The 11,930-nt window shown below is 44.4% G+C and overlaps 1 protein-coding gene across 1 annotated transcript in view; it reads left to right on the top strand.

Annotated features, from left to right (window-relative positions):
- The first annotated feature begins 1,250 nt into the window (after nt 1-1,250).
- LOC120021607 (coronin-6-like) overlaps nt 1,251-11,930 on the top strand; it is a 28,056-nt gene continuing 17,376 nt past the window's right edge. The window contains exons 1-2 of the mRNA XM_038965407.1: nt 1,251-1,448; nt 8,572-8,694. Of these exons, the coding sequence (XP_038821335.1) occupies nt 1,251-1,448; nt 8,572-8,694 (321 nt within the window). The remainder of the gene's footprint in view (nt 1,449-8,571; nt 8,695-11,930) is intronic.

Genomic DNA, 11,930 nt, shown 5'->3' with positions numbered 1-11,930 from the left:
ACTTCCATCCTAATATACCATCGTGTGTGTTTCGCAGAATGCCAAGAGGCATAGCTTGTCAATGGAAGAGGTGAGATCAGTCCCATGATTCACATCATTTAAGTTGGATTGATATTACTTCTCTTGGTCAATAAGAGTTTCATCATTTTTTGAATGATTGATTAAATGCTTGATTGATTGACATTGCATATCTGTAATTGTCACTTCCTCACTAACTCATGTTTCCCTCCTTCACTCACTCACTCTTCTTCTCTCTCTCTCTCTCTCTCTCTCTCTCTCTCTCTCTCTCTCTCCCCTTTCCCTTTCCCTACCTCTCTCCCATCTTTATCTTCCCCTCTCTCACTCTTCCTCTCTCCATCTCTCTGTCCCCTCACACCCCCTCCTCGTCGCCCCTCTCTCACTCTTCCACCCACACCCCCCTCCTCGTCGCCCCTCTCTCACTCTTCCACCCACACCCCCCTCCCCGTCGCCCCTCTCTCACTCTTCCACCCACACCCCCCTCCTCGTCGCCCCTCTCTCACTCTTCCACCCACACCCCCTCCTCGTCGCCGCTCTCTCACTCTTCCTCTCTCCATCTCTCTGTCCCCTCACACCCCCTCCTCGTCGCCCCTCTCTCACTCTTCCACCCACACCCCCCTCCTCGTCGCCCCTCTCTCACTCTTCCACCCACACCCCCCTCCTCGTCGCCCCTCTCTCACTCTTCCACCCACACCCCCCTCCTCGTCGCCTCTCTCTCACTCTTCCACCCACACCCCCCTCCTCGTCACCGCTCTCTCACTCTTCCTCTCTCCATCTCTCTGTCCCCTCACACCCCCTCCTCGTCGCCCCTCTCTCACTCTTCCTCTCTCCATCTCTCTGTCCACCCACACCCCCCTCCTCGTCGCCCCTCGCTCACTCTTCCACCCACACCCCCTCCTTGTCGCCGCTCTCTCACTCGTCCACCCACACCCCCCTCCTTGTCGCCCCACTCTCACTCTTCCTCTCTCCATCTCTCTGTCCCCTCACACCCCCCTCCTCGTCGCCGCTCTCTCACTCTTCCACCCACACCCCCCTCCTTGTCGCCCCACTCTCACTCTTCCTCTCTCCATCTCTCTGTCCCCTCACACCCCCCTCCTCGTCGCCCCTCTCTCACTCTTCCTCTCTCCATCTCTCTGTCCCCTCACACCCCCCTCCTCGTCGCCCCTCTCTCACTCTTCCTCTCTCCATCTCTCTCTCCATCTTTACCCCCTCCCTTCTTTGTCTCCATAGCGATGAGTCGCAGCATCGTACGACAGAGTAAGTTCCGGCACGTCTTCGGACAGGCGGGGAAGACGGAGCAGGGCTATGATGACATACGCGTTTCCAAGGTGACGTGGGACAGCTCGTTCTGTGCCGTCAACCCAAAGTTCCTGGCCGTCATTGTGGAGTCCAGCGGGGGCGGAGCCTTCCTCGTCCTGCCCCTCTCTAAGGTCAGTCAGCCCTTAAAGGGGCAATCTGGGATTCAAACAACAACAAAGTAGACACCCTGCCACTTTTTTTGGTAAACAGCTGAGGGATGGGGCTGAAGGTCAGTCAAACCTTAAAGGGGTATTCTGCAATTGCTACATCCATTTTTTTACTTATAAATTAATGACATATACCCATTGACTCTTGAAGAATATTACTTATAAATGGCTCATGACCTCAGTTCAACTGTCGTAGCCCATCAGAACTGAAAATATAAGCTTGTTTTACTCCAATGTTTGTAAACAAAGTAAATATTTTTTAAAAACACACCATATAGCCTCAAAACTATAATTTTGATATCATGGATGGTCTGTCCATGCATCCATAGCCGTCTATGAATTTGAGCGTGACATTTCTCCAGCCCCATCCCTCAGCTTTTTACAGAAACAGAGACAAGGTGGTGGCTTTTGTTATTGTTTCAACTGCTGATTGTCGCTTTATCTGTTTTTGACCTTTGCCTGTATATTTGAACTTATCCTGAAAGTAGTCTGTCATCCATGGTTCGGATTTGTTTCAAAAGCCACTACTAGTACTAATTTAACTTAATAGCCACTGCCAACCAAATGGGAGTGATAGGGAAAACTCAGGGACAAGTTCAAATCAACAAAACACAATGCACCGACATCGCACTGTACTTTACCTTTAAAAGTGATTTATGCTTCAGCTGTTATCCGTGTCATTTACAGCGGATGTGATCTCTGCTAAAGTCAGGGAAATGGCCTTTAAAAGTGATTTATGCTTCAGCTGTTATCCGTGTCATTTACAGCGGATGTGATCTCTGCTAAAGTCAGGGAAATGGCCTTTAAAAGTGATTTATGCTTCAGCTGTTATCCGTGTCATTTACAGCGGATGTGATCTCTGCTAAAGTCAGGGAAATGGCCTTTAAAAGTGATTTATGCTTCAGCTGTTATCCGTGTCATTTACAGCGGATGTGATCTCTGCTAAAGTCAGGGAAATGGCCTTTAAAAGTGATTTATGCTTCAGCTGTTATCCGTGTCATTTACAGCGGATGTGATCTCTACTAAAGTCAGGGAAATGGCCTTTAAAAGTCAAGTGCTGTGCGATGTCGGTTTGTTTGAATCCCAGCCTTGGTTTGAAGTTCCTTTAACACAATATTAACACAATATTTTGAACACGATGAGCTTTCTGTGTTGGGCAGTTGAATTGGACTGTGTTGTCAGATATATACATCTCTGGGAACTCCTATAGTCCAAGCTAAGTCTTAGTTCCCAGAGTGTGTTTTGTTAAAATGTCAGAGTGGTGTGTTACCTTTCTCTAGTCTAGCTGATATGCCTGATGGGAACAGCGTTGATTGTGTGGGCACGATTGAGGTCAATTCAAAAGTTATATATTCAGTCAATATTGTGTTTATGTGTGAGAGTTCACTTCTAATCAGTGGCATAACGCAGTTTCACAGGACCCTCCCGAGCAAGGACCCCCCCCCCTCAAAAATGTTTTATTTTTATAATTATTTTGCGGGATTTATTTTGCCATGGGGCATAGAGAACAATTTGCAAAGTTATAGCTAATGTCATGTTATTTCACACATTTTGTGAGAGAAAATGAATCCCCTCTCTACCCCCCCCCCCCCCCCCCCCCCTCTCCCCAAGTCTCACGTTTCGCCCTTCTCTCTAGGGCCAGATTCACCAAGTGTTTTCTTTGTGCACCAGTTTCTTTCCACGGGAAATACCACACAGAAACAATAGAACAAAAATAAATATGTTAAAAGGACACAAGGAAATCATCTAGATAGATAAGTATAGATAAACACAGTTTCATGCTTTTCTCACTCCCCTCTAAAACAAAATGACAGGTGGACACTTTGCACCTGGCGGGAGCCGCACATTTAGTCTGGCCTTAAGGACCCTGCTCTCTCCCTGGGATACACTGGAGGGGATTGTTCCTACCACCGACTGAAAGCTCAGACTAACTAACCACCTGTTTAGTAAAACCTGCCAAGACAAGACAGATACTTAGAGGATTTACAAAGTTCTAGACTGGTAAGATAATAGTTGCCATTCATTCAAGGTTTAGTTAGATGTTTACATTAGTGTTTGCCTCGTGATGAAGGCAGCTTGTTGTCTAAAAGTTAGCTAATTACAGTAATAGATGTATTGCATCGCAGCAGTAGAGTTCCAAGCAAGCTGCCTTGTTTTTCTGTCTGTGTTAATAACAGGGAACGTTTGGTGCCCTTCCTTGAGTGTCCTTGCTCGGGGAAGAATTCAGCTGGAACTCTGTTGAAGTTGTTGTTATCTGAGTTCTCGTGTGTTTCCCCAGAGCACAAAGCTCCCGATGTGTTACTGTCGGTTCTGCACAGGCCTTGCTCTCTTGGCAGTCTATCCACACACAGCAAGGTGTTACCTGAAGCAGGGTTTCCCTACCTTCACTTAGACAGGTCCCCCTGCCCTCTGCCTGAAGGCGTCCGCATGCTTCCCAGTCAAAACAGTTCGGAAGAGTTTGTGCATATACTGTGGTATGACGACATTTTGTAACGTTTTTGTTTGTTTTGGAATTCAGTCAAAAACGAACTGTTCGGCTTTTCGGGCAGACAACATTTTTTATTGAGGGAAGACGAAGTTCGGAGCCGAAGTCAACGCCCCATTGTCGGTGATTGGTCAACAGTAGGGATTCTTCAATAAAGTCTTTGTTGCACATTTTGGGGAATTTTCAGAGGTGGACACTTTCTGTGGGAATTAACGGGAATATATGGGAATTAACGGGAATATATGGGAATTAACGGAAATACACTGCTCAAAAAAATAAAGGGAACACTAAAATAACACATCCTAGATCTGAATGAATGAAATATTGTTCACTCTACCGGGGCTCCCGAGTGGCGCGGCGGTCTAAGGCACTGCATCTCAGTGCTAGAGGCGTCACTACAGACACCCTGGTTCCATTCCAGGCTCTATCACAACTGGACGTTATTGGGAGTCCCATACGGCGGTGCACAATTGGCCCAGCGTCGTCCGGGATTGGCCGTCATTGTAAATAATATTTTGTTCTTATCTGACATACCGAGTTAAATACAGGTTAAATAAATACATATAAAATAAGCGGTGACCACTGGACAGGGTTTTGGTGCCGGGGAACATCACATTAATGCAGACATATTCTGATCTCTGATACTGACAGTAAATCTGAACAACTGTCTGTCTATCTATTAGTGAAAAACAGACAGACAAAGAGAGTGAGGGGGAGAGAGAGTGAGAGAGGAAAGGAACACGGCCGCTACCTCGCTCTCCAACCAAGGTGAACTGAAGTTACTGAATATCCTCTTCACTTCAGAGTGAGGAGAGTTATATATATATATATTAGAGGGCTGGACAGACAGCGGGAAGAGGAGTGGGAGAGAGGGAGAGACATGGTTATATATTAGAGGGCTGGACAGACAGAGGGAAAAGGAGTGGGAGAAAGGGAGAGACATGGTTATATATTAGAGGGCTGGACAGACAGAGGGAAGAGGAGTGGGATAGTGGGAGAGAGACATGGTTATACTGTATATTAGAGGGCTGGATAGACAGAGGGAAGAGGAGTGGGAGAGAGACATGGTTATATATTAGAAGGCTGGACAGACAGAGGGAAGAGGAGTGGGAGAGAGGGAGAGAGACATGGTTATACTGTATATTAGAGGGCTGGATTAGACAGAGGGAAAAGGAGTGGGAGAGAGACATGGTTATACTGTATATTAGAGGGCTGGACAGACAGAGGGAAGAGGAGTGGGAGAGAGGGAGAGAGACATGGTTATACTGTATATTAGAGGGCTGGATAGACAGAGGGAAAAGGAGTGGGAGAGAGACATGGTTATACTGTATATTAGAGGGCTGGACAGACAGAGGGAAAAGGAGTGGGAGAGAGGGAGAGAGACATGGTTATACTGTATATTAGAGGGCTGATAGACAGAGGGAAAAGGAGTGGGAGAGAGGGAGAGAGACATGGTTATACTGTATATTAGAGGGCTGATAGACAGAGGGAAAAGGAGTGGGAGAGAGGGAGAGAGACATGGTTATACTGTATATTAGAGGGCTGGACAGACAGAGAGAAAAGGAGTGGGAGAGAGACATGGTTATACTGTATATTAGAGGGCTGGATTAGACAGAGAGAAAAGGAGTGGGAGAGAGACATGGTTATACTGTATATTAGAGGGCTGATAGACAGAGAGAAAAGGAGTGGGAGAGAGGGAGAGAGACATGGTTATATATTAGAGGGCTGGATAGACAGAGGGAAGAGGAGTGGGAGAGACACATGGTTATATATTAGAAGGCTGGACAGACAGAGGGAAGAGGAGTGGGAGAGAGACATGGTTATACTGTATATTAGAGGGCTGGATAGACAGAGAGAAAAGGAGTGGGAGAGAGACATGGTTATACTGTATATTAGAGGGCTGATAGACAGAGGGAAAAGGAGTGGGAGAGAGGGAGAGAGACATGGTTATATATTAGAGGGCTGGATAGACAGAGGGAAGAGGAGTGGGAGAGACACATGGTTATATATTAGAGGGCTGATAGACAGAGGGAAAAGGAGTGGGAGAGAGGGAGAGAGACATGGTTATATATTAGAGGGCTGGATAGACAGAGGGAAAAGGAGTGGGAGAGAGGGAGAGAGACATGGTTATATATTAGAAGGCTGGACAGACAGAGGGAAGAGGAGTGGGAGAGAGACATGGTTATACTGTATATTAGAGGGCTGGATAGACAGAGGGAAAAGGAGTGGGAGAGAGGGAGAGAGACATGGTTATACTGTATATTAGAGGGCTGGATAGACAGAGAGAAAAGGAGTGGGAGAGAGACATGGTTATACTGTATATTAGAGGGCTGATAGACAGAGAGAAAAGGAGTGGGAGAGAGGGAGAGAGACATGGTTATACTGTATATTAGAGGGCTGATAGACAGAGGGAAAAGGAGTGGGAGAGAGGGAGAGAGACATGGTTATATATTAGAGGGCTGGATAGACAGAGGGAAAAGGAGTGGGAGAGAGGGAGAGAGACATGGTTATACTGTATATTAGAGGGCTGATAGACAGAGGGAAAAGGAGTGGGAGAGAGGGAGAGAGACATGGTTATACTGTATATTAGAGGGCTGATAGACAGAGAGAAAAGGAGTGGGAGAGAGACATGGTTATACTGTATATTAGAGGGCTGATAGACAGAGAGAAAAGGAGTGGGAGAGAGACATGGTTATACTGTATATTAGAGGGCTGGATAGACAGAGGGAAGAGGAGTGGGAGAGAGACATGGTTATACTGTATATTAGAGGGCTGATAGACAGAGGGAAAAGGAGTGGGAGAGAGGGAGAGAGACATGGTTATATATTAGAGGGCTGATAGACAGAGGGAAAAGGAGTGGGAGAGAGGGAGAGAGACATGGTTATATATTAGAGGGCTGGACAGACAGAGGGAAGAGGAGTGGGAGAGACACATGGTTATATATTAGAGGGCTGGACAGACAGAGGGAAGAGGAGTGGGAGAGAGACATGGTTATACTGTGGATCCCGATACTCTTAATAAAGATGAGCAAAAATGACTATAAAATAAATGTAAATACTGAGCTATATTGTATGCTATTTAAAGAAAGTTGTATTATATTATTTTATACTAATAGAATTGCTCAGAGAAAGAGATTTTGTTCAACAAGTAATATATATATTTTTTATTTAAAGGTAGGTGTCAAAATTATTGACACCGCTGTTTTCAATACCTTTCAACACATCACCTTGTGAGGATAAAGGCACTGAGCTTTTTCCTCAAATGTTTTATGAGTTGGAGAACACATTGGGAGGAATCGTAGACCATTCCTCCATACAGAATCCTTCTAGGTCCTTGATATCCTTCGTCTGCACTGCTGCTCTACACTCTTCACTTCAAACCACAGGTTTTCAATGGGTTTCAAGTCCAGAGACTGAGATGGTCATTACAAAATGATGATTTTGTGTCCAATCAACCATTTCTTTGTAGATTTTGATGTGTGCTTGGGGTTATTGTCTTGCTGGAAAATCTACTTGTGGCCTAGTTTCAGCCTCCTGGCAGAGGCCACCAGGTTTTTGGCTAAAATGTCCTGGTACTAGGTACAGTTTGTGATGTCCTTGACCATAACATCAAAGATCCACCAACATATTTTACAGTAGGTTTGAGGTTATGATCTGCTCATGCATTCTCATTTTGACGCCAAACTCACCACTGGTCAAAGAGCTCTATTTCCATGTCATCCAACAAACGTAGACGCCTGAAGTTCACTAAGCGGCGTTGCCACTTGGATTGGAACCAGTGCTTTGGTCAGATGACATGAAAATAGAGCCCTTTGGCCACGCACACCAGTGGTGGGTTTGGCGTCCAAATGATTACTTGTTAAACAAAATATCTTTCTCTGGGAAATGGTAATGGTATAAAATAATATAATTTCCCCATTTTGTTGATACAATATAATTCAGTATCTGTATTATTTTATACAGTCTGTTTTGCTCATCTTTATCAAGGGTGCCAATCATTTCAGACCCCACTGTACATTAGAGGACTGGATAGTCAGTCTATATATATATCTGTGCTGCTCTCCATCCATCCTGCACAGGGTACGAGCCAGAAGAAAAACTCCCCTTTCAACACCTCATCAGACTGCTATAAATACACACCTCAGGAGGGTAGGATGTGTGTATGTATGTGCGTGTGCGTGTATACGTGCGTGGGTATATGTGTGATGGGGTTGAGAGACACGTTGTTCAAATTGACGGAACCGGAAGTGGTGAAATAGCACAGGAAGTGACATTATTGGTCAGGAATGCACATGTTCCTGGTGTGTGTTTCAGGCATGGCTAAAATAAAGAAGTGTAGTATGTGAAATGATGTATGAAGCGTTGTGTAATTATGGTTTGAGTTCAGTCTTTATTGTCAGTCCCGCTGTGCAGATTATCAGATGTTTAACATCTCAGGAACCACATCATTATTATATAGCTATCTTCTAAGATGTGGGGCATAACTTCTACATTTGTATTGCTGTTGCTAAAATGTAGAGTTTTTCTAACTAGAGTGTACACTGTGTATATTGCAGTGTAATGTGATGTTGTCTGCCTGTCTGTCCTGTCCTATGTTATGTAGATGGGTCGTCTGGATAAGAACCACCCGTTGGTGACTGGCCATACTGGGCCTGTCCTGGACATCGACTGGTGCCCTCACAACGACAACATCCTGGCATCCTGCTCAGAGGACACCACAGCCATGGTAAGGCTAGCAGCCTGTGTGTGTGTGTGTGTGTTATATCATAGGGAAACATTATAATGTATCAACTGTCAGTGTTTTTAAGAACTGGCCCTGGACTGCTGTTCATCTAATGAGCTGTTAAACCAAGGTCCTGACTGGTCCTGACTGACGTGGTCAGTAATGATCCCATGAGGAGTACTATAGTACTGTAGTGTGGGATGTTAGCCTCGGTGTCCTGCCTAAACCCCTCACTTATAACAAGGGCTGAGGACTCAGGCTTGGCGTGTGTGGGAGAATAGAAAGGTGGGTGGTGTTAGGGGGATGGCGTGTTAGGTGGAGGGAAGGGGTGCTGCCTGCAGAGGGGTGGGGTGTGGGCGGTCAAGGGGGGTGGTTGGGTTGTTGGGGTAACGGCTGGTTGGTATTTATAAACATGTGTTAACACAGCTCCCCTGAATACCCCTCTGCCTCATCCACCAATCAGATGACAGAGCCTCTCAGGATGAGCAGGGATGAGATATCAAAGCTGTGTGTGTGTGTGTGTGTGTGTGTGTGTGTGTGTGTGTGTGTGTGTGTGTGTGTGTGTGTGTGTGTGTGTGTGTGTGTGTGTGTGTGTGTGTGTGTGTGTGTGTGCGTGTGTGTTAGTGTGTGTGTGTGTGTGTGTGTGTGTGTGTGTGTGTGTGTGTGTGTGTGTGTGTGTGTGTAAGGAATGTGGTTTATCGGACCTAGTGCTACAGTCCACCAAGACCTTGCATCACAAGGGTAGCACAAGGACAAGTGTGTGTGTGTGTGTGTGTGTGTGTGTGTGTGTGTGTGTGTGTGTGTGTGTGTGTGTGTGTGTGTGTGTGTGTGTGTGTGTGTGTGTGTGAGTGTGTGCTTTCTTGCGTTCTGGTTTTATCAAAGAGGGAACGTGTTGATGCAAACAAGGGATTTTGTGATAAAGAACACATATCGTATATATTATAGTGAAATCAAGCTACAGGAGTAGACATCATATGATGATACAGTCAGTAAGATTCAAACCAGAGGTTCTGTCTTGTAGCGGCTGCTTGTGTGAACTAATGATGTACAGCACTGGCTGTTTATGATGCCATGTGTTACTATACTACTGTGTTCTGGAAATGGGATAGAGCATGGTGACAGACAGACAGACAGACAGACAGACAGACAGACAGACAGACAGACAGACAGACAGACAGACAGACAGACAGACAGACAGACAGACAGACAGACAGACAGACAGACAGACAGACAGACACAGACAGACAGACAGACTATATAGATAGACAGGATATTTTGATAGATAGGATATATAGATGGGATATATAGATAGATAGGATATATAGATAGATAGGATATAAAGATAGGATATATAGATAGATAGGATATATATATATAGATAGAATATATAGATAGATAGGATATATAGATAGATGGGATATATAGATAGGATATATATATAGATGGGATATATAGATAGGATATATATATATAGATAGAATATATAGATAGATAGCAGCTGTCCAGGCTTGACATTGTGACCAGAGAAGAAGGCCTTAGCTGTAATGTCATCCTTTGGATTTCACAGACAAAAAGACATGGCTTACTGAGCCAGCTAACTTGGCTATCATTAGAGTGTGATTATGTGTGTGTGAAGGGGGGAGAGAGTGTGTGTTTGTGTTTGAAAACACACACACACCAACAATTGGTGGGGGGGTTGGTTGGAGTAGCACATTTCATTTAATTAGTATGGAAAAATGTTCTTTAAGATATAGTACTGGAATTAGGTCATAGCAATGTTCTTTGTTTTCCCAATGTGTAACGGTATTATGTGTCCCCCTGTTCCCCTGTAGGTGTAACGTTGTATTGTGTCCATGTGTAGGTGTAACATTATTATGTGTCCCCCTGTATGATTAACATGTAACGGTATTATGTGTCCCCCTGTTCCCCTGTAGGTGTAACGTTGTATTGTGTCCATGTGTAGGTGTAACATTATTATGTGTCCCCCTGTATGTATAACATGTAACGGTATTATGTGTCCCCCTGTTCCCCTGTAGGTGTAACGTTGTATTGTGTCCATGTGTAGGTGTAACATTATTATGTGTCCCCCTGTATGTATAACATTGTATAACATTGTATTGTGTCCTTGTGTAGCTGTAACATTGTATTGTGTCCTTGTGTAGGTGTAACATTGTATTGTGTCACCATGTAGGTGTAACATTATTATGTGTCCCCATGTAGGTGTAACATTATTATGTGTCCCCATGTAGGTGTAACATTATTATGTGTCTCCCTGTAGGTGTAACATTATTATGTGTCCCCATGTAGGTGTAACATTATTATGTGTCCCCATGTAGGTGTAACATTATTATGTGTCCCCATGTAGGTGTAACATTATTATGTGTCCCCCTGTAGGTGTAACATTATTATGTGTCTCCCTGTAGGTGTAACATTATTATGTGTCCCCCTGTAGGTGTAACATTATTATGTGTCTCCCTGTAGGTGTAACATTGTATTGTGTCACCATGTAGGTGTAACATTGTATTGTGTCACCATGTAGGTGTAACATTATTATGTGTCTCCCTGTAGGTGTAACATTATTATGTGTCCCCATGTAGGTGTAACATTATTATGTGTCCCCCTGTAGGTGTAACATTATTATGTGTCCCCCTGTAGGTGTAACATTATTATGTGTCCCCCTGTAGGTGTAACATTATTATGTGTCCCCATGTAGGTGTAACATTATTATGTGTCTCCCTGTAGGTGTAACATTATTATGTGTCCCCATGTAGGTGTAACATTATTATGTGTCCCCATGTAGGTGTAACATTATTATGTGTCTCCCTGTAGGTGTAACATTATTATGTGTCCCCATGTAGGTGTAACATTATTATGTGTCTCCCTGTAGGTGTAACATTATTATGTGTCTCCCTGTAGGTGTAACATTGTATTGTGTCACCATGTAGGTGAAACATTATTATGTGTCCCCCTGTAGGTGTAACATTATTATGTGTCCCCCTGTAGGTGTAACATTGTATTGTGTCACCATGTAGGTGTAACATTATTATGTGTCACCATGTAGGTGTAACATTGTATTTTGTCACCATGTAGGTGTAACATTGTATTGTGTCACCATGTAGGTGTAACATTATTATGTGTCACCATGTAGGTGTAACATTATTATGTGTCTCCCTGTAGGTGTAACATTGTATTGTGTCACCATGTAGGTGTAACATTATTATGTGTCTCCCTGTAGGTGT

This window comes from Salvelinus namaycush, chromosome 26 (assembly GCF_016432855.1).
Source record: "Salvelinus namaycush isolate Seneca chromosome 26, SaNama_1.0, whole genome shotgun sequence".
Taxonomy (NCBI): Eukaryota; Metazoa; Chordata; class Actinopteri; order Salmoniformes; family Salmonidae; genus Salvelinus; species Salvelinus namaycush.
The sequence above is the reverse complement of the archived record's forward strand: the minus strand, read 5'-3'. Positions and strand labels throughout refer to the sequence as shown.